This window comes from Polyodon spathula, chromosome 29 (genome assembly GCF_017654505.1).
Source record: "Polyodon spathula isolate WHYD16114869_AA chromosome 29, ASM1765450v1, whole genome shotgun sequence".
In the NCBI taxonomy this organism is placed as follows: domain Eukaryota; kingdom Metazoa; phylum Chordata; class Actinopteri; order Acipenseriformes; family Polyodontidae; genus Polyodon; species Polyodon spathula.
This window is the reverse complement of record NC_054562.1, coordinates 5,255,488-5,278,986: the sequence shown is the minus strand read 5'-3', so window position 1 is coordinate 5,278,986 and position 23,499 is coordinate 5,255,488. Positions and strand designations below refer to the sequence as shown.

Genomic DNA, 23,499 nt, shown 5'->3' with positions numbered 1-23,499 from the left:
AGCTTGACCCACACCTTCACTGGCTTCATCACTGAAGCTCTAGAGCTTGCAAACACAGTCAGCATTGTCCTGAACGTGACCTTATCACACTTATTGCACAATCAGTGGTGATTTCAACATCGGCAAGCCCGTGACTTTGGCACAGATCAACCGCAATGTTGCGGGAGGAGGTGGCTTGCGCAATAGGCAATGCCCTCCGCTTCCAAACAGGGTGAGAACGACTTGAATATTGTGTCCTTTAAAAGAGTGCCAGACAAGACTTTGCATCTTGTCAGTGCTAGCAACATTATCACTGGTCTAAGTGATAATACAGGGACAATACAGGGACAATGTGCATGTGTGTCTCAGTTTGTGTGTTTGTGTCTATGTCTATATGTCTACATGTGTGTATCTGTGTATATGTCTATGTGTGTGTCTATGGGTGTGAGCATGTGTGTGTCTATCCTATGTGTGTGTCTGTGCTCTGCATGCGTGTGCGTGTGTGTACACTCTGCATGCATGTGTTTGCGTGTGTATCGTGTGTGTGTGTGTCTATGCTGTGTGTATGTATGCATGTTTCTGTGCTGTGAATATGCTATGTGTGTGTCTATGCAGTGGGTGAGTATGGGTATGTGTGTATCTGTGTCTGTGCTGTGTGTGTGTATCTGTGTCTGCTCTGTATGTGTGTGTATGTGTCTGTGCTCTGTGGGTGTGTCTAGTTTCTGTGCTGTGTGTGTGTGTGTTTCTATTCTGTGTATCTGTGTTAGTGCTGTGTGTGTGTGTGTGTGTGTGTGTGTGTGTGTGTGTGTGTGTGTGTGTGTGTGTGTGTGTGTGTCTGTGCTCTGGGTGTGTCTCGAGTTTCTGTGCTGTGTGTGTGTGTGTGTGTGCAGAGTGCAGCATATTAAGCAGATGATGGTCGCTCGGGGAATTCCCTGTCAGTTTCCTGCCTGAGTCAAGCGAGCCAGTGGAGATACGAGAGGCAGTGCTGTCACCGGCTCCACTGCGCATCACTTAGGATCTTGATCAGTAAAAACAGCCTGTTTCTCTTAAACAGCATTTATCAAGAACAGACCCACATGTTACACACACCTCTCTGTTAGAGTTCCTATAACTGCACCGGCTCGGCAACATCTTTCACTACTTTAATAGGTCAACACATTTGTTATTGAATGTGACACAGGCTATGCTGACCACGACTTTCATATCCCCCTCACAGACTAATGACTGCTCAGGTTTTCCTTCATCAACTGAGCGATCTGTATTATATATTATATATATATATATATATATATATATATATATATATATATATATATATATATATATAACATTGTGGCAGAGCAAAGCTCTGCCCTTTTAAATTGGCAGGGATGGGGTTAACTTCCCCTGCCTGCCTGGGTTTATTATGTTCAGGTGGCTGGGGTTGATTAGTTGATTAGGTTGATTAACGATCAATCAGCGCCCAGCCACCTGATATAAAAGGAGGCCTCAGCTTCTCATTTGGGAGAAGGGAGCTGAGGAAGCAGGTTGGTGTTTGTTTTGTGGGTTTTTGAATTTTCTAAATCCAGTGAAGGCATTGCCCAGCCTGGAAACTTTATTTTTGTGAGTTTTATTTTTGCTTTATTTGTGTTTGAGTATCTGTTATTTTGCCCTTGTGCACTTTATTTTTGTTTATTTATAATAAAACAGTTATTTTTTTGAACTGCAGTCTGTCTCTGGGCCTCTATCCACTCGCCAGCCTGCCACATTTGGTGTCAGAAGTGGGATAGCGCCACCTAGAGGCTCAGAGCAGTATTTTTTGTTTTGTTTGGTGGAATTTTTGGGATAATTATTATTATTTTTTTTTTTTGAAAAAAAAAAAAAAAAAAAAAAAAAAAAATGGGAAAGAAGAGCAGACAGCGGCAAAGGCAGGAAAAGCAGCAGCAGCTGAAGAAATGTAAGCTGCTGCAGCCACCGCTGGAGGACCCGGCCAGCCTCTTCCCCTGGTGTTCCTGGTGCGGGAAGGAGGACCATCGTTGGCGGTCCTGCCCAGACGTGCCACCGGCAAACTGGTGTGGCCGGTGTGAGGAGGACGGCCACAACTGGGCAGGATGCCCCTACAACCAGGCCCAGGAAGAGTTGCCTTGTTCACCCCGGGCATCAGGGGCCACCCCACTACCTCCAGCACCACCACCTTCACCACCGTCCCAGGAGATCTGGGACTGGTTGATGCACCCTGAGGCAGACCTCGTCCACGATCTCCCCATAGTTATCAACACGCTGTGGCGTCGAGATGGGGAGAGGTGGGAACAGTGGGAGGAACAACACCACCCAATATCCTTCCCAGAGGTTGCCCTCATGGTGGTTAATTACCTGGCGGTAGACATGGGAGATCCACCGGTCACTCCAATAAAGAGAGGTGAGCCGCCTTCCCGAGAGCCAGAGAGGGGTGAGCCGCCTTCCCCAGAGCCAGAGAGGGGTGAGGAGCTGCCGTCGCTCCAGCCAGAGCCAGGGAGGGGTGAGGAGCCTCCGTCGCTCCCAGAGCCAGAGAGGGGTGAGGAGCCTGCCGTCGTCCCCAGAGCCAGAGAGGGGTGAGGAGCTGCCGTCGTCCCCAGAGCCAGAGAGGGGTGAGGAGCTGCCGTCGCTCCCAGAGCCAGAGAGGGGTGAGGAGCTGCCGTCGTCCCCAGAGCCAGAGAGGGGTGAGGAGCTGCCGTCGCTCCCAGAGCCAGAGAGGGGTGAGGAGCCGCCGTCGTCCCCAGAGCCAGAGAGGGGGTGAGGAGCCGCCGTCGTCCCCAGAGCCAGAGAGGGGTGAGGAGCCGCCGTCGCTCCCCCAGAGAGGGGTGAGGAGCTGCCGTCGCTCCCAGAGCCAGAGAGGGGTGAGGAGCCGCCGTCGCTCCCAGAGCCAGAGAGGGGTGAGGAGCTGCCGTCGCTCCCAGAGCCAGAGAGGGGTGAGGAGCTGCCGTCGCTCCCAGAGCCAGAGAGGGAGCTGCCGTCGCTCCAGAGCCAGAGAGGGGTGAGGAGCTGCCGTCGCTCCCAGAGCCAGAGAGGGGTGAGGAGCTGCCGTCGCTCCCAGAGCCAGAGAGGGGGTGGAGGAGCTGCCGTCGCTCCCAGAGCCAGAGAGGGGTGAGGAGCTGCCGTCGCTCCCAGAGCCAGAGAGGGGTGAGGAGCTGCCGTCGCTCCCAGAGCCAGAGAGGGGTGAGGAGCTGCCGTCGCTCCCAGAGCCAGAGAGGGAGGAGGATCTGCCGTCGCTCCCAGAGCCAGAGAGGGAGGAGGATCTGCCGTCGCTCCCAGAGCCAGAGAGGGAGGAGGATCTGCCGTCGCTCCCAGAGCCAGAGAGGGAGGAGGTCGCTGCAGAGTCGCTCCCAGCTCCCAGAGAGAGAGAGGAGGAGGATCTGCCGTCGCTCCCAGAGCCAGAGAGGGAGGAGGATCTGCCGTCGCTCCCAGAGCCAGAGAGGGAGGAGGATCTGCCGTCGCTCCCAGAGCCCAGAGAGGGAGGAGGATCTGCCGTCGCTCCCAGAGCCAGAGAGGGAGGAGGATCTGCTGTCGCTCCCAGAGCCAGAGAGGGAGGAGGATCTGCCGTCGCTCCCAGAGCCAGAGAGGGAGGAGGAGCCGCCGTCGCTCCCAGAGCCAGAGAGGGAGGAGGAGCTGCCGTCGCTCCCAGAGCCAGAGAGGGAGGAGGATCTGCCGTCGCTCCCAGAGCCAGAGAGGGAGGAGGAGCTGCCGTCGCTCCCAGAGCCAGAGAGGGAGGAGGATCTGCCGTCGCTCCCAGAGCCAGAGAGGGAGGAGGAGCCGCCGTCGCTCCCAGAGCCACCAGAGGGAGCCGGGCCGCCGCCGCCGCCTCCGCCACCAGAGGGAGCCGGGCCGCCGCCGCCGCCTCCGCCACCAGAGGGAGCCGGGCCGCCGTCGCCGCCTCCGCCACCAGAGGGGCCGGGCCGCCGCCTCCGCCAGAGGGAGCCGGGCCGCCGCCGCCGCCTCCGCCACCAGAGGGAGCCGGGCCGCCTCCGCCGCCTCCGCCACCAGAGGGAGCCGGGCCGCCGTCGCCGCCTCCGCCACCAGAGGGAGCCGGCCGCCGCCGTCGCCGCCTCCGCCACCAGAGGGAGCCGGGCCGCCGTCGCCGCCTCCGCCACCAGAGGGGGCCGCCGGCCGCCTCCGCCACCAGAGGGAGCCGGGCCGCCGTCGCCGCCTCCGCCACCAGAGGGAGCCGGGCCGCCGTCGCCGCCTCCGCCACCAGAGGGAGCCGGGCCGCCGTCGCCATGCTACCTTGGACATTCGGGGCCCCCTCAACCAAAGAAGGCTTGGGGGCTCCGACATCAACCCCGCCCACCACCACCCACCATAACAGCCCACCCAAGGGACATAATTGGACTCTTGGGGGGAGGAGGGTGGGGGGGGGGGGGAAGGGGGGAGTTGGCCGATTGCGGCCGGTGTACGTTGTACATGGGGGGAGGTGTGTGGCAGAGCAAAGCTCTGCCCTTTTAAATTGGCAGGGATGGGGTTAACTTCCCCTGCCTGCCTGGGTTTAGGTGGCTGGGGTTATGTTCAGGTGGCTGGGGTTGATTAGTTGATTAGGTTGATTAACGATCAATCAGCGCCCAGCCACCTGATATAAAAGGAGGCCTCTGCTTCTCATTTGGGAGGAGGGAGCTGAGGAAGCAGGTTGGTGTTTGTTTTGTGGGTTTTTGAATTTTCTAAATCCAGTGAAGGCATTGCCCAGCCTGGAAACCTTTATTTTTGTGAGTTTTATTTTTGCTTTATTTGTGTTTGAGTATCTGTTATTTTGCCCTTGTGCACTTTATTTTTGTTTATTTATAATAAAACAGTTATTTTTTTGAACTGCAGTCTGTCTCTGGGCCTCTATCCACTCGCCAGCCTGCCACAAAAACGGAAGTTCTTTAAATTCCTAGTGCACACATGTGTGTGTGTGTCTATATATATATATATATATATATATATATATATATATATATATATATATATATATATATATAATATATATTATATATATATATATATATATATATATAATGTGTGTGTGTGTGAGTCTGTTTGTGTGTCTGTCTATCTCTGTAAGTGTTTGTGTGAGTTTCAGTGTGTGCCAGTGTATCTATGTTATTTCTCATTACAACTAAAAGTGAGGTTTCTATTCCCTTCTACTTTTCACCAGTGTGGAATTAGACTCCCTACTACAAAGTCCTCACTAAACTATAAAGAGAACGTCTGGGTCTCTGATACTGAAGGAGGAAGGGAGGTGCACGTGTGTGTGTGAGTGTGAGAGTGTGTGTGTGTGTGTGTGTATGTGTGTGATGAGTCATTCATCACACACCAGAGCACATGGTTTTCTTGCTTGCTTGCTTTCTTACTGTCACCAGCGAACTTCCATTAGACGGTTAGCCTCTGTGTGTTACTGTAATGAGAGACTCAGCCGCAGAGCTGTGAATCAGTGATGATCACACAGCACTATATAACGAGAGCCAGTGAGAGAACACCAAGCCAGGGCCCTCAGACAATCTCTCTGTGCTGCACAGTGAGAGACTTCGGTATTCCTACCTCTCTCCCCTCCCGGCTGCCTGTCTGAGGGGTTAGGAATACTAAAGTGGAAGTACCTAGTTAGGAGTTCAGGATTTTAGCCTTCAAGTCTGGGTTACCCAATTATCACGGAGGATGGCAAGAAAAGCAGCTTGACACAGGATTGTATCAAGGTTGAGCTATGATGCTGTCTCTGTTTTGGGTAAGACATTATTTGAATCGGTTTTATATTATTAATAAGGCTGTAAGAGGCTGAATCAAGTTGGCAGTCGTTTTCGCTGGTGCCTTCTTCAGCTGTAGTTAGACCGTAGAATTCTGATTGTGGATTTTGTAGCTATGGTTTAAATAAGCTAGTCTTTCTTTCTTTCTTTCTTTCTTTCTTTCTTTCTTTCTTTCTTTCTTTCTTTCTTTCTTTCTCGGCAAGCCTGATTGTTTGGCAAGAACTAGAAGTCACGGTTTATTGAGCAACTTCCACTCCCTGCAAAGCAGTCGGGCTGGGATATAAAAGCAAAGGAGATACAGGCTTTTGAAATTGCCGAGAGCAAGCCACCTTAAAAGCCACTTGGCCTCAATGTGATTCTAGGATCAATAGAAACAGCGTGGCTGCCAGTGCGCTTGTGCACCAGTCAGAGCAGAAAATGAAACGCAATCTTTCCCCACGACTGTGATTACTCAGAACCAGCGTGGCACACTTGAGTTAAAAGAGCGAAGTGGAAAACGGGCTAACATTAACAAAAAAAAAAGAGAGAAAAAAACCATCACACTTTAAAATAATACCCTGTTGTTTGTGAAAGTTGTGGTTTTAATTTCGGTGAATTCAATGCGTAATGATTGATTAAGTAATGCTGATGTCACTACTTTAATAGGTTGCAAGGCAAAGCTAAACAAATATAGGTTGTAAAATCTTTTTATGCAGAGATTTGAATCTAAGGTCAATAGTGATTTGTTTGCTGTAGATTTTTTTTTTTCCAATAAAGATAAGGTTTTCAGGTTTTGGGTTATTAAAAACTGTGTAATCTTTGAAGACACTGAAAAGGACTTTTGCCATTGAATTTATTAAGTTTCTTTTGCTGTTTCTAAATGCAGCACTATTGAATGTTTATCAGTTATTGATAATTATTGAAAACTGAACAGGTTGTTTCTTTATTGCAATAAAAATACGAACGCCTATAAAAGTTTACCACTGGATTTTTGCACTGCATTTTTCCAGTTTTCCCTTGTGCTTTTCCCATGGTTTTACTGCACATTTCCCTCAGTTTACCCAGGTTTGGTGTGTTTGTTAATATGCTTTATCATACCATGCAATTCTTTGCAATGCTTACCTGTGCTTTACCAAGCTTTCACTATTCTTTATCGCACTTTGCTATGCTTTACTATGGGAAACTTTTGTAAGGTGTTTTGGTTTTGGGTGAAATACTACACAATGAAAACTATGAATTAACCCTTTAGGGTAGCTGTGTGAATATCTTTGCTGTTTTGATACCATACAACGTAGCATAAATGACGTAGGTGTAGAAACTTATTCACAAAAACTCGAGAGGAAGTCCTGTGCTACGACATTTGCAATCGCATTGGAAGATTTTAGCCATGATCTGTGCAGAACGTTCTCAGCAGTCACCCAACGAAAGTAAGAGATTCTGTGGCTGACTTTCAGGTTGGGTGCGGTGGCCTGTTGTTTCCGACAGTCGGTTTCTACGTGGGCTACTGGAAATGAAATGCTGTCGTCAGTGTAGCCAACTGGAAACCAATTCAGTGTGAAGCCACTGTGGAAAGGGGGGTAGGGGGGTGGGGAGCTTTCAGTTCCCCCTGGACTGTGTGAGGAATTGCTGCATTGAGGTTAAAAAATGATTGGGTATTTGTTCTTTTTTTTTCTGGACTATCCAACATTTGATTCACACCGACAAGGAGCAGTTTCTTAAATTTCAAACTGCCAGACAAGAGTTTGAAAATAAAACATTCTTCAACTCATGAGTTAAAGTTTTGTGAATAGAGCCCGATGCAGCACTACAGCCCCATGTATATTTTATACAGTTATCTGAAACGTCTTGTTTGGCTTTGCCGTGATGTTTGTTTTTACTGTGCTGTTAAGATCTTATCTAACCAGATGATCCAGTCTGACACATACCATCCTGGTGCTTGGGGAGAAGGAGTGGGTCTTGAATGTGCACCAGCGTGTAAACTAGACTAGGTGTGCTCACATTCTGGAGATGAGCAATGCTGGCAGAACTGAAAATAGTTTATTTTGACTTGTTTTACTGGATTATTTTGCATGGTGCATGGTTTTGTAATGCAGGTTAATGGTAGGTCACTTACAGTGGGATGAGGCTGTCATTGGTGGTATGTGTACGGCATCTAAAAAGATTATATATATATATATATATATATATATATATATATATATATATATATATATATATATATATATATTTAAAAAATGACAGCAATATAGCTTTAAGGTGTTGTTTTTTTACACACTTTCCTTTCTTATTTGTTTCATGAGTGTGTGTTTAAGCCAAGAGCAGTTAGATGTAACAGCCGATCGTTTCTCTATAGTTATTTAGTTTTCCGGTATGTTCTGCGTGCAATTATACTTGCAACTCCACTACAAAATAAAACTGGATTGGAACAGAGAAATGCCTCCATATACAGTATGTGTGTAAGAGAGAGAGAGAGAGAGAGGGGAGAGAGAGGGGAGAGAGATAGATATCGTCAAAAGTTTGCATACCCCAATGTGTGGAAATATACATACACTGGATGGTTTAAACTGTTGACGACGACTTTGTGCTTATGCTTAAGCATTTGTTTCTTTCTTTCTAAATAAAACCTGATTTGTTTCTGAATATTTATTCTTTCTTGATTATATATTTAAAAAAAACAACCCAATTTCACCCGATTTTTTCATTAAATAATTCTACCAGATTTTTAAAAAAAGCATTCACCTGAATTCGGAAAAATTCGGAAAATCAGTCGCCCTAGTGATATGGCACCACAGTGTGCTACAGCACACCCTTTCCAAATTGACCTTCAATGGCAAGGCAGACAGATGCATACAGATGCTGGCACTGCTATGGCAATGGTTCTCACTAAGAGACACTAAATGGCAGTTACAATGGGGTGAGGCTGCCATTGGTGGAATGGTAGTACAGTGTGCTAGCTACGCCCTTCCCAGGTGATCTTCAGTGGCAATGCAGACAGACAGAGACAGATTCTAATGAGAGGTAATGGTAGCACAAAGGCAGCTGCAATGAAATGAGGCTGCAGTTGATAGAATAAGATCACCTTGTGCTAACTACGCCCTTCCCTAAGTATCTTCAGTGGCAATGCAGACAGACAGTGTCACTACAATGGCAATGGTTTTACACTAGGGGTCAATGGTAACACAAGTGCAGCAACAGTGGGATGAAGTTGGGATTGAGAGAATGGTACCACAGCGTGCTAACTACATTCATCCCGGGCAATCTTCAGTGGCAATGCAGACAGACAGTGGCGCTACAATGGCACTGCAATGGTTCTGTGCTAAGAGGTATTTCAGAGTGGGGAGTTCTGCTTTTCTGTTTCCATGAGGTGATCCACTCCTGGAGACCCTGGGCTGGGCTGGCTGGGGTGTCTGACACAGAGGTCTGGTATCGGGGATGAATGCCCTGTGCCTCCCCCCGGGCAGAGTGCCTGCTGGCTGACAAACAGAATCAGTGGTGTAGTGCTAAACGAACTATCCATCGCGGTGTTCCAGACTGGGCAGCGGCGAGGGTGACACTAGGGGTGTGCAGAGATGCCCAGTGTAGCAGATTTGTTGGATAAAAGATTAATCGGAAGAGATTCTGCCCATCATTAAATACACCCAGGTCGCTTTATGTAACAAAATTGGAATACGTCTATCCTTTGGTATAGCCAGGATTCACTTATCACAGGAAAGCAGGAGTGAGTAAATGCTGTATTCCTTAAATGAGTAGCGGATGAATACTGTATTTCCCCAGAGGAAAAGCGGGTAAACTTAATCTAGCTGCGTTTCCCCTCGACTGCACTGAATAATGCCAGGGAATTGATGAGGGGCATGACCTTGTGGACTGTCCCCCAACACGTTCCAATGGATCTCCTTTGAGAGGCTCACGAGTTAATTACACCGACATCAGCATCAGACCCGTACTTGCCTCTCGACTACAGAGTTTGCTCTTTAATTGAACAGTGAGACGTTCCTCCTTGCGTGGTTTGCAGTTCGCGTCTAGCCCTCGCCTCTCCATTCACTTCAACGGGCTGGGATTTGAGTTCATTACAACACACACCCTTATTTATCTTTTTGATGTGTAATCTGCACAGAGTACTTTTGCAATGCGGTTACCGTGCTGAAGTATTTATCCTGCTTCTACCGCGGTCAACCCGTGATTTCCTGTGCTTGCCTGTGCTGTATCGCGACTTTGCTTGAACCAGGTATTGCTACTCTTTGTGCTTTTACCATTGGCTAGCACTGCAGACCTAATTCACACACAGACACACGCAGATGGGACGGCACACAGACACACACGTTTTTTGTTTTTGCCGTACAGCACACACGTGTGTGTTTTGACTGGCCTTGATCCAAGGCTGGAGAGGCTGTAGTTATTCTGGGAGAATTCCTTGGCTGCAATTACTGTCACCGCGTCTGGCATTACATCACTGAGGTAGAGAGGGCAGCAAACGAGCGAGAGGGAGGTAGAGTGGAGGGGGGAGAAGTAAAACGAGGGGGAGAGGGAGAAGGAAAGAAGGCAAGAGAGAGATTGAGTGGGGAACATTAAGTGAGAGAGGGAAAGCGAAAGGAGATAGACAGAGCAGGGGAGTGGACGAGAAAGAGAGAGCGAGGAAAGGGGGAGCGATGGAACGGGCTCAGATGGATAGCGGTAGAGAATCAGATCTGTTGATTACTTCGATCCAGTCCAGTATGGCTCCTCGCAGTTTTGGCAATGCTTTGGATGGCCTCTTTAGTTCTCTTCAGTTCATTAGTTTTAGTATAAAAGAGATTTCAATGTCTGTGAAACAGCTGCTTCCGATGAGTCCCAGCACAGGAATAACACATCCAACACCAAGAGTCTTGATGGTCCAGTGGTTAAAGAAAGGGACTTGTTACCAGAAGGTTACAGGTTCAATCCCAGCTTAGCTATTGACTCACTTTGTGTGATCCTGAGCAAATCACTTAACTGTCCTTTAGATGAGACATAAAACCAAGGTCCTATTGTAAGTGACTCTCCAGCAGCAGTTGTTGATACACTGCTTAGTGACTGGTAAAAATAATAAAAGCATTCCTTGTCTCCAACTGCCATAAGGGCAAAAGTGTGGCAAGCTACCTTCCAAGAATCTAAACGTCAATTATGAATTAGTTAATTAACCAGAATCTTTGAGTAAATTAATGTACGCCCAAACTATGCCCTCCCCACCTAAAAAAGAAAATAATTTCCCTTACGTATGTTTACACATTTTTTTCTTTCTTTCTTCGTTCCCTCCTTCTTTACTTCCTTCTAGCTTTCTTTCCCCGGATGCAAAAGCCAAATTCAGGCTGAAAAAATAAATCAACAAACAAACAAAATGTAAAAATGTTCTAGTGACTAACGCCAGCCCTTCTAGTTCATTTCGTCCCTTTTTTGCAGTCACAGTGCTAAAACATACGTGTACTTACAAACACGCACAGACGCGATCACAGACATGCAGACATCCGTATACACACACATCTAGCAATGCTTAAGAATGGCAGAACGCTTGTCCATTGCTGTGCTATGCTGTGCTGTGCTCTGCTGTGCGAGTTGCTCCTGCAGGCGCTGCCTGCTCTTTACAATCTTGCTGCATTGCAAAGTACGTGCGCAGTGTGACTGGAATAATGGCCTTTACATCCGCCGTAACCAGAGAGGAGGAGACAGTGTGTGCTTGAAAGAGTGGGGGCAGGGCGGAGAGGCCTGTGTGTGTGTGAGTGTGTGTGAGAGAGAGAGAGAGAGAGAGAGAGAGAGAGAGAGGGAGAGAGAGAGAGAGAGAGAGAGAGAGAGAGAGAGAGAGGGGGCGAGAGAGAGAGAGAGAGAGAGGAGGGGAGAGAGAAATAGAGAACAGGGAGAGAGTTAAAGAGCGAGAGAGAAATACAGAAGGGGAGCGTTGCTCTGTGCTTGTGTATCGTGACAGGGAAACAGAGTCTGGCGTGTAGTCTGTGTGTGAGTGTGACAGAGAGAGAGAAAGAGAGTGTGTGTGTGAGTATGCGTCTCTGTGTGTCTGTGCAAGCCTGAATAGCTCACCAGATTACCGCTGGGTTTCCTGCACTCTACACCCTTGGGTTGTAGGGCTTGCAGTCACATTCTCTGCTCTGTCTCTTGATGTGTCGCCTTCTTCAAGTTCCTTGTACTGCTAGCTGCTTTGGGTGGACCTTACTAACGTAAGTACCAGACAGGCAGCTGGAGCATGTCTGATTATTATTATTATTTATTATTATTATTATTATTATTATTATTATTATTATTATTATTATTATTATATTTTATGAATACTTACGTATAATTATAATTATAATTATAATTATAATTATAATTATTATTATTATTATTATTATTAGTTTTACTGCTATGTTGGTCTAGCTGGCTTTTGTTTGGTTTGAAAGGGAAGGGGGGTGGGAGACGGGTGGTATTGTCAATTATGTTGTCCTCCTTCTTCAAAGAAAGACAGAAAAAATTCAGATCAATGTGAAATTACACAAGGGCCCATAATGTTATGAATAGTACTATATGGGTACAAATTGTGCATTGTCTGGTTTACAATAAGCTCATCCAGATTGCTCTTCTTGCTTGGTAGATGTGTGTGTGTGTGTGTGTATGTGTGTGTTTTTAATGCCTGCAGTTTCTCAATGTGATTATTCCGTATTTGCAAGAGTGGCAAGGTCGCCTGGGCTACAGTGAAAAATTTATAAAATCAGGAACTGCCATATTCTCTTCTGCAATTACTCTGATGTAATTTCTTGCCACGACATTTTTAAAAGCCCTAGACCGATCAGCCTTGCTTCTTTTCTTTCCAGTCGCTGCAGAAACAATTATTTGTGTTTGCAGCTGAGACTAGCAGCAGGATTGTATTATAGTTTTTTTTTTTTTTAAAGGATGTGTGCTAAAATGAATAAATCCTGGCCATTTCTTGTAGTCTCAAAATACAGTGTCGCCTTTAGCAGTGCTGAATAAAATAAAAAAAAGCTGTCTTCAACCCGCGAAATAAAGACATTTCATTCTCTCTAGTGTGCAGTACTGTACACATCGCTGTCCGCTATCTCGGAAGGGAATAAGTATGCTTTTGAACACTCTGTTTCGTAGCTGTGTGTTGGGAGTAAGGGAGATTTTGTGTTCAAGTTCAGTGTTTGGCTGTCGCCACTTTGATGACGTACTTGTACAGTGGTGGGATTTGACCAATCAGGAGGCTGGGAGCCTGAGCAATGAGTGTGAGGTAGTGTAGAGCGGGCTTCCTAAATGCGACAAACAGAGATTTTAAAAAAGCCTACCCACTGTACTCCAGCAACATCAGAGCAGCACGAAGAGGCAAACGGCTGGAGTTCATAAAACTACTGTCTGCAGTAAAAAAAAAAAAGAAAACGGCTTATTTTTTGTCAGCCCTCTCGCTCTCGCTCTTGATCGCTCGCCGGTTCTTGATTTGACTCTCTCTCTCTCTCTCTCTCTCTCTCTCTCTCTCTCTCTCTCTCTCTCTCTCTCTCTCTCTCTTTTCTTCTTCTCTCTGACCTTTTTTGCTGTCACACTAGCAGTGCAGCTCTGCAGTCATAAACACATACAGACAGACACACACACAGACACACAGACAGACAGACAGCTGCTCCCACAATGCCAGTGGCTCTATGATAATGGTAGCACAAGGTCAGCTGCAACAGGAGTGGCAGAATAGTTTTCATATTTTGAATCCCACTGGTATGAACACACAATGCTGGTAGTGCTGCCGTATCCACTATCTGTCTGTACTGCGCTGTATCTGTTCCAAACCATTTATGACGTTGCTACTGATGGCAATGCCGCTATTGGCTAGCTAAGGTTAATTGATCTCAACGGTATTTGTTTTTTTTTCCTTAAAGGACATAAGCAAATCGAGGCCAGATGAGTGTAAAGTGTGTGGAATGAAATGTAATGTCATTGCAGGCACTGTGTGCTATACGAGGTAAACTGGTATTAAATGTCTTGGGTGTCTCTTTCACGCACAGTCACATGTTCACACACTCGCCCACACACACACACACACACACACACACACACACACACACACACACACAAACGTGCATACTTACAACATTCCCAACTGTATTTGGTTATGTAAATGCGTTGATTAGCAAAGCTGTGGGTCGGTGATGGTTCAGTCACTGGAAGTGAAGCAAGAGGCTGATAAGAGCATTCGACAATCCGACAGGGCTGCTGAGTTCAGGTGACCTATAAACACAGGAGTCACCCGGTTTCAAAGGAACGCGCTCAAGTAGCAATTGTTATATCTTCAAACCAGTTTGTTTAATATCTCAGACTTCCAGTCTGCAGCTGATACTCAGCAGCGGCGGTCGTAGTGGAATCTGCGGCAGGATAAATATTGAACCGGTGTTTCCCATGTGACACACTTTCAGAAAGAGAGGGGGCGGGGCCAAGGTCAAGCAGTTTAACCCCCGAAGTGCTGGCCGCTCACGTCGACACAGACGCCTTTATCTAACGCCATTCAAAGGCTAGCTTCTCGACCTTTAATAACTTTGTACTGATCTCTGATTCTGTGGTGACGGTTATTAGGATTAATGATTGTCATCGTCACTAACTCAATTCAAATCGTTCATCGTTACAGGGACTCCTATTGCAAAGCAGTCAAACCCATTCCAGGTTTTACTACGAGCTTGATTAGCCCCAGCGCGTGTACAGGTCACAAAAGCTCAGGTGTGTCTTATTAAACTCACAGTAAAACCTGGAATGAAGCAAACCGCTATGCAATGGGAATCTTATTTCGATCCCTGCGTTGGCGTATGGATTCTTTTTTCACCCGATGTCTGCGTGTTTAAGATGTTAGTTGTTGCTGTTATTGAGTGTTGCTGCTAGATGTTTCCTCTCTGTTAGTTAGCTGTGTTTGATGGGGTGCCCAGCATGTGAAAGTATCTTTGACCTTTTTTCGGGGACAATGTTGGAAAGAATTGTTGCAGCTCAAGAGTCCATCCTGGGTAGAGATTTTTGTAAATAAAATAAAAAAAGGTGATCACAGTGCTGTACATGTTACTGAACAACAAGTCGCTAAGCAGTTTGTTTAACTGGACTCTCTTGCGCCTGTGTGATTTCCACGCTATAAAATACTCCAGGTAGCTGAATAACACATTACAGCAGTAGGCCTGGCAATGCAGTTTTGCACAAATGTTCACGATTGTTCAGAGTCGGTTATAAAAGGTCTATCAAAGAAAAAAGCTGCGTTTTATTGTAAATCAGACACACACACCTGAATAAAACACTGGATAGGGTCCTGCCTTATTGTCTGCCAATCTATGATCTAAACTGCAGCCCTCCAGCTATTTCTGCAGTGAAAAGAATGCCCTCTCTGTTTTAGCTCAGGCATGTAATAAGCAAAAAGGTACGAGCGGTCTTTAGTGGTGTTTATGTACTGCAATGCTGCATGCTGTAACCATTTTCATTAATGCATTTCCAGTTTTTGGAGACCGAGGACTTACCTTATGCATTCTCAATCCTGACAGCTCCTTGAGGATACTGCTGTCTGATATCGTGGGTAGTGTGAGAGAGGTATCCTGGACTGGATCAGTGGAGGGGAATGGACTGTGTTTGTAATAAGGCAGGGAGGCAGATATAGGAAAAACGTGGACCAGATATTTGAAAGGGAATGGACTGTATCTGAGAGAAGGCAGGGAGACAGAGAGATAAAGAGACATGTAGAGATGGGGGAAATCCTGGAATGGATTTTTGAAAGGGAATGGGTGGTTTGAAAGAAAGCAGAGAGACTGAGACAGAAAGACAGAGACAGAGAGATGGGGGAAAGCTGAACTGGGAATGGACTTTCTTGGAGAGATGACAGGGAGACAGTGAGATAAAGAGGCAGAGATAGGGAAGTCCTGGACTGGTTAAGTAGGCAAGCGTTTGTCTTATGCCTTCATTTGTGTTCTTAACTATAAGTTTATTCTTAGTTAAAAAGCTGTACGAAACTAAGTCAAACATTTTAGCTCTTGTATAGACCTTCAGTGTAGAGACCTGACTACCTGAAGCATTTTGAAGCTGATTGACCACATTAAGTTTGATATTATCCCCCCTTTTTCTCTCCCTCTCTCTCTGCTCTCTCTCTCCATCTGCCCTCTCTCTCCCTCTCCCTCTCTCTCTCTCTCTGCTCTCTTTCTCTTTCCCTCTGCTCTCTCTCCCTCTGCTCTCTCTCTCTCCCTCTGCTCTCTCTCTATCCCTCTCTCTGCTCTCTCTCTCTCTCTCTCCCTCTCTCTTTCCCTCTTTCTCTGCTCTCTTTCTCTCTGCTCTCTCTCTGCTCTCTGCTCTCTCTCTCTCCATCTCTGTCTGCTCCCTCTCTCTCTCTTTGTCTGCCCTCTCTCTGCTCCCTCTCTCTCTCTTTGTCTGCCCTCTCTCTGCTTTCTCTCTCTCTCGTATTCCCTCCTTCCCTCACACCTTTGTACCCAGCTACACACTGAATGTCTTGCTATCAAAATACAGACTTTGACTCTCATTACTATTCTGTACAGGGTCGTGAGCCTCCACTGCCATGAAAGTTAGTCAGGGCTGGACTAAATATTTATGCAGCTAAAACATTATACAGATCAGGCTCTGAATAATAGGTGTTACTCTGTTGGACAGACGGTTGGTCTGCTGAGCAAAACTACACACACACACTGACACTGACACACACACACACACACACACACACACACACACACACACACACACTCACACACACACACACTGACACACACACACACACACACACATACTGACACACTCACTGACACACACACTGACACACGCACTGACACACACAAACTCACACTGATACACACACTGACACACACACACTGACACTGACACACACACACTGACCCACACACACACACACACACACACACACACACACACACACACACATACACGAAGGGGAATGAGAAGTGCTTTTTTTTTTTTTTTTGCATAACGACAACTTCATGCAAAGTCCCACTGACACGTTTTCATGAGGAAGGAAAACTGGTGTAAACACAGAAGTGACCGAATATATTTCGTCGTTTCTTTTTTTAGTGCTGGCACTGCATGCCCTGTGAGTGAATGTTTAGAGCTCAGGAAAATGTCTTGAGCTGCAGAATAACTGCGCATTATAACCCAGTAGCAGACGCTTTTATCCACAGTGACTTACAGAGACTAGGGGGTGAACAACTGCTACTGCAGTCACAATAGGACCTTGCTTGTTTTACTTCTCATCCAAAGGACGTTATCACCCTGAAGAAACCCTGTCTATGAAACCATTAGCAGACCACAGTATTACTAGCAGCGGCAACTTCACGACACATCTTATACACAGGGAAGGGGGATGATCAGTGTGCGTTTGCACCGGGATTGCCTTGCTGGGCAGCTGTGTGCAGCAGTAGCGTCACTGTTTCTGTTGAGATGTGTGTAAACAGGGGCGCTGGGAGTAGCACTAGACCTGTGTATCATCAAACAAGCCAGGCAAACCCACAGCAGGCACTTCTCTCCAGCAGCCCGTGGCTCACTGAGGCATGCAGGTTCCTGCAGTCGAAAGGCTATGTTTACTCACCTTTGCAGGGCGGAGGGGGTGCGCTGTTAATGATTCACGCAAGGTAACCATTGTGATCTGTTATTAGGCTGTACTGGGGGTGGGTTCAGTTAGTTCCTGCATGCCTCTGGCCTCAAGGGCCTGTCTAGTTAAATACCTTTAAAGACCCGAGACAACAGTCCTGTAGTAGACACGTGGTTTGACCTTCTGCCTTCATCAGTGTAGTGTTTGAATATAAAGGCGATATACTATACTATACTATACTATACTATACTATACTATATTGTAGGGCGACCAGATGGCAAGAGTAAAAAATCAGGACACTTTCAGTTGGTGAGGGGAGGAAAGAAACCTTGTGAACTACTGCACAATGCAAGCGACGCAAACTATGTATCTTTCTTCTGTAGATAGGCTTTTTTTATTCCTTCGCCTTCCTGTGTGCTTTGGCACTTAGGCAAAAACAAAACCTTAGAGAAATATAACTTTAAAAAAAAAATACTCCAAAACGGTTGACTATCTTGTTTACCGTTCAGATGACAACAATGTTTTAATCAGCCTATCAGTGCGTCTGTACTGCTTTTCTGTGACCTGTACTGTACAGTAGGGGATGGGACAAAGTCAGTGCTGCATTGCTTTGGTTTAGGTTGCTAAAATCTAATTTTTAGCATTGGAGGTAAAATACCAAAAATGGACGACAAAGCAGAACCGCTATAACTTCAAAATCACACATTAAGCAAAAGGCTACCACAGAGGCTGCTGAACAGAACGTGAACAAACCAACAGCTTTCAGAAACCAAACTGGAAAGTCAGCGCAGACAAAAAAAAGTATTCCTGTGTTGGTTGAACCCAAGTTAAATCAGCACTACAGGTACAATCAAGCACAACCGCCTCACTTCAAACAACCTGCCTGGATAATCCCAAACTGCTACTTGTCATTCATATCTCCCTCTCTCCCTCTCCCTGTCTCTGTGGGAGTGAGTGGTTTTGATTGGGTTCTCTGTTAGCGTGATCTAGAATAAGGTTTTCCTGCGATGCTGCTGGCAGGCTGGCTGCCTGCCCTTTAACTAAGAACTGGGGGAGGGTTAATGAGAGAGGATACGGGACAGAAGGAGGGTGTGCATGTTTAGAGAGTTACTGTCTGCAGCACATCCAGGGTTATGCACTCAGTTATTATAACAGTTTACAGAATGCACCATGTCTTCAAAATGGAGCCCTAGAGTTGGGGAGTAACTTGTTTAGAGTTCTGTGAGTTACTAAAATGCAAAACACTTGAGAACCAGCAAGAAAAAACAAACTATTTCATAGAAGAAGCTCTTACATTATTGTTTCTGAGAATATCTTGGTAGTTGTAATCAATACAATATGTCTGCATTTCTATATTAATTCTACTCTACGTTAAATGATTAAGATTGATGATTCTGAGTGACTGACCGCTCCTTTCTCTTTCTCTCTCTCTCTCTCGCTCTCTGTCTCTCTCTCTACAGACGGGTTCAGGGGTCAGTTCAGTGGATGGCCCCAGAACTGGCCAAATGGAAGGGGGGCCAATCGAGCATGAGGAGGAAAGCAGGCTGAGACTGGGGGAGCGTCCCGGCCTGGGGAAGGGAGCCTGCGGGAAGGACGAGGAACAAGAAGAGGGAGAGGGACAGCAGCATGGGGATGAAGAAGAGGGAGGAGAGGGACGGTTCCCCGAAACCGATAGAGAACTGGAGGGAAACCAGATGGGGGGCTGCTCTGAAAAAACAACAACACACAACGACGTGGATTTGGAGGACGCTAGGACCCTGGTAGCCTTTTCCGCCTCCGCTGTGTCCATGCCACCGCCTTTGAGCAGAGAGACGGGCACGCCGGGGCCTGAGTTACTGCAGACTGCGGTGCTGTACGAGCAATTCAACATGGAGATGGCCGGCAACAGCAGCAGCCTGTCCGAGGTTGGCGGGGGTAAGGGGAGCATCGGGGGCTCTGACGGCCAGGGGGAAGAGGACTTGAGCATGCTGCAGAACGCCCTGAGTCTGGCCAGACACGGGAAAAAGCCGCCCAACTGCAACTGTGATGGCCCGGAGTGCCCCGACTATCTGGAATGGCTGGAGAAGAAAATCAAGATGGCCATTGGGACTGAGCAGAAGTGCGGGGCTGTTGATCAGTGCGATCGAACGCCTTCGAAACCCGTCAACGGCGCTTTCCCTACCCCCCACCGAGCCCCGAGCCCCGCCGCGGAAACAGAAGCAGAGGGACGGGAAGATCGTGCCAGAACACCTTCGACGGCGTCTCATTTTACCTCCTACTCACAAAACGCCATTTCCATCGCCAAGGAGAGGAACGTCAGCTTGCAGACGGCAATCGCTATCGAGGCCCTCACCCAGCTGTCCTCCATCCTCCCCCAGCCCTTTGTACCAGCTGGGGAGTCGGCAACAGCCAACCTCTCGCTGTATCACCCTAATCCTTTCCTGAGTCACCACCTACCCCAACTTCAGCACCACGACAGCGGTAGCCACGCAGAACCTTCCCCGCCTTCTTTGCAAACCTCTTGTGGTGGCCCCAAAGACCAGGGAGCACTTGTGGGAGCCACAGACTCCTCTTCATCCTTATCAACATCTCTAGCATCTCCCGTCAGCGTGTCACCCTTTGATTCCCCTAATCACTCACATTGGGAAAATCAACAGGCCTTGCAGATGCAACTGCAGAGCAGTAGGAACAGCGGCTGTCATAACAGTTTTCAATCTTCTTCCCAGGTGTTCCCAAGCCAGATCGTTCCTCTGACTTCCCATTTCCAAAGGCAGCAGAGGCAGGACCAGCAGGAGCAGCCCACTTGGGAGCCCTTGCCCAATTCCAGTAGTCAACAACCAGCCAACCAGCCTTCCCAGAACCCATCCCCAGCCACATTCTCCAGACCCGGACACAGCCCAAACCCTGCTCTGCCGGAAAGCCCTAACTTTACCAAGCCGGGCCGAGCGGCCAATCCCTGGAGGACGTTGAACTGCAATCAGAGCTCCCCATCCCCGTTCAGCGACCCCATCACGGAGCTCCACCAGTTGCTGGGAGACACTAACAACAAATACTTGCCATCTGTGTTTAAAATCCCCGAAGTGTTGCAGCAGCATCCACAGCATCTCAAAGACAAAGGGTTGTTGGCTGCCTCCAAGATTAAAAATGAGGTTGTGGATCCTGCTTTCTCCTCCAGTGGGAGGAATTACAGTCTGGTCAATGGTCAAGCCATGAACCATTTTCCTCACCAGCACTCTGAAACTATGAGCCTGCACTACAAGACCCAGGCCGCACTGCAACAGCACTTGCATCACAAAAGGAACCTCTTCCAGGAACACAGCCCCAACCCCTCCGCCTTGCCGTCCAACTTCCGGGACCTTCAGCAGAGCTGGTTTGCCCACGGCGGGCATCTCGCCCCGGCGCCCGTCAAGCAGGAGGTCAAAGAGAAAAAGACCAAGAAGGTCGGCTCATCTCCGTCCCAAAAGCTCCCTTTGGGCGCAAACCAGCAGTCCCCTCTGCCCAAACCCAAACAGATCGTCATCAAGAAGACCAAGCAGAAAGCCTCCCTCCCAACCTTCCTCCCCCAAGCGCAGATCAACCTGGACCTGCTCCGGCAGAAAGCCCAGGAGGAAAGCCGGCAAGCCGCCTTGGCATTGGCAGCTATGGCAGGGGCAGAAAGCCACTACCTGACCCCCGACCAACTTTCGGTCAACAGATACCCAGGGCAGCCTACGCAGCACCCACTGAACGCCCGGCTTGCACCGCCCAACACTCAGGAACTGATCGCTCACAGTGCTGCAACGTCAACTACTTCCCCAGCCTACCAGCCTGCTCCAGGACAAGCAGACTTCTCTGGGAGCGGCCCCATTCCGACTCCCCCTAACCTCACTCCTGCACCAGCCTCCACTTCCTCCACCCTGCCTCCCGCCTCCATGGATTTTGTGGAGAACGTCGGGAGTCAAGTTGGTTCAGGGTCGGATGAACAATACAAGGCTTCGGATTCTAGGATGAGCTCCTCAGGCCAGGAACCCGATACAGGTCAGCCCAGCAAGAGAGGTCCCCTTGCTCCAGCTCTCCAGGGCATTCACACACTTGAGGACAAGTTCGAGGACCTCATCCGGCAGTTTGAGGCTGAGTTCGGAGGGAACAGTGATCAGCAAGAACAGAAGCAAGAGCAGCAGCAGGATTCTAACTCAGGACATCCCAAACTGGAACTGACCTCCTCAACTCCTCAGCCTTCTGCAAATGGTGCTCCCCAAAACTCTTCTGTAGTGCCACCAGGAGCCGGTCAGGATGTCGAACGTCGATCCCCCAACGTCATTTCCGATTTTGACCCTCCCAACTCGTTGTCATCATCTCAGTCTCAGGGAGTATCGGAAGCCCCATCTCTGTCCCTCCAGTCTGCCTCCCCCTCCCGGGACTCTGTCCTGCAGCAGCAGCAGCACCGGGTGCTGGAGAACCCTTTCACGCTGCCCTTCTCCTCTCCCTGCTCCCCGAAGAAGATCAAGATCGAGTCTTCTGGTGCTATCACGGTTTTGTCCACCACTGCTTGCTTCAGCATGGACAACGGGCTGGGAGAAGGACAGACCCCCTCCAAGGGTGAGCCCCCTTTCACCCCCTCGATCAGTGGCTTCCTGGAGTCCCCCCTACGCTATCTGGACACTCCCACAAAGAGCCTCCTGGACACCCCCATCAAGGGGACGCAGGCAGAGTTCCCCACCTGTGACTGTGTCGGTGAGTTAGCAAGCAAGCTAGGGTTCTTCCTAATTAGTTCTGCATCCAACACGCACTCAGTCACAGATTATTAGCTTTAAAACAATCAATCAGACCGTTAGACAGTTGTAAGAAACAAAACCAAGCAAACAGTGCCTTCTTCAAACTATAAACTTTTGCCTGCTTGATTTAGCTTCCTATAGTTTTACCTTAAAGATTATTAGGCAAACGCTAAGTTAAGTAGAGACTGACGATGGCTCTAGTTGAAATGTTTGCCTGCTCGACTTTTTAAGTTTTACATTGTTACCTAAGGGGCAGCTTATCCAGTTCATTTTTACGGCTAATTTTGCAGCCTTACTCTGGAGAATGTGATTGTGAATTTCAACCAAAGATTATTGAGGGTTTAAGAATTTGGTGGATTTAGGAGCTGCCTGTGCTTCTGTCTTCAAGTCACTTACTGTTTATTACTTGCATCTGGTGACTGCTTATACACTTGTGATAAATCCTGTTTCTAAAAGTGGGACATTCCAGTACTAAAAGATGAAGCCTGTTTTGAGGAATTGAGTAAAGTTTGTATCTGTGCAAAACTTTATATAATCCTTCAACTGACACTGACAAAGACTTTGCGAAACTCTGCAACAAAAACAACTTGCTAGTAAGTTGAGTAACATGCACAATGCGTGTTTTAAAAGGAAACGATTTCTTTGATATAGAAAACCCTGAAAGATTCAGCCTGTTGCCAAGGCAAAACAGTCTGGCAGGTTTTTTTTTAAGCCACACTGCCTGACGCCTTACACTGTACTGCGTTGTAAACTTCCATTGAAGACACGTCCTTGAGAGTTTACAGCAAGTTCAGCACCCGTGGAGCTGTCTATCCCAGCTCAGTTCGCTCTGCTCCCTGCTATTGCTGCCAGCCAGACTAGGTCAGCGTGCAGCTTGGCCGTCTGGTTCATTTATCGCTGAACAGAAACCTTTAACAGGATTATGGAGAGGGAAGGGGGTGCAGAGGAGCGCGGGACACACACACACAAAAGAGCAGGAGAGGCAAATGGCTCTTTTGTCCCTTGAGAAGGGGATCAAGACGATTCAATCTGAAAGCACGTCCGCTCCTTCATTTGCAATCCGCCAGCCTCCTGTTTGGGTAGACAGCTTCTGAAAAGCCCACACTGCAGCTGAGAAGGGATATAAAAAATAGGGACCCGTCAGGAAGGGACTGGTCAGGTAGGGACCGGTCAGGGTCAGCATACCTTTTCCTAGTTTAGACTCTTTCCTACACGCGTCATCCCACTCTTATTTTCTCTCCCTCTCTGACCCATTCCTTTTCTCCTTCTTTGTCCTGCTCCCTCTTTCATCTCTTCCTCCCCCTCTCCCTCTCCCTCCCTCTCTCCCCCCTCCCCTTCTCTCCTCTCCCCTTCCCCTCTCTCCTCCACTTCTCTTCTTCCCCCTCTGTCACACCCCTCCCTCTCTCCTCTTTCCCACACCTCCTCCCTCCCCATGCGTCTCCACTATCAGACACTGATACAATCATCCGCTCTCTTTGTTGGTTATTGATCTGCTCTGTCTGGGCTGTGAGTTTCCAGCTGAGCG

The 23,499-nt window shown here is 47.9% G+C and overlaps 1 protein-coding gene across 4 annotated transcripts in view; it reads left to right on the top strand.

Moving 5' to 3' along the window:
* Window positions 1–23,499, top strand: part of LOC121302240 (methylcytosine dioxygenase TET3-like) — a 55,549-nt gene that overhangs the window by 13,417 nt on the left and 18,633 nt on the right. For 2 of the 4 annotated variants that reach the window (XM_041232079.1, XM_041232078.1), the window contains exons 1-2: window positions 5,021–5,686; window positions 18,702–21,933. In XM_041232079.1, coding sequence (XP_041088013.1) covers window positions 5,666–5,686; window positions 18,702–21,933 — 3,253 coding nt within the window. In that variant the 5' untranslated portion in view covers window positions 5,021–5,665. Of the gene's footprint in view, window positions 1–5,020; window positions 5,687–11,525; window positions 11,867–18,701; window positions 21,934–23,499 lie in introns of those variants that run through there. The other 2 variants (XM_041232081.1, XM_041232080.1) reach the window with 2 other exon arrangements.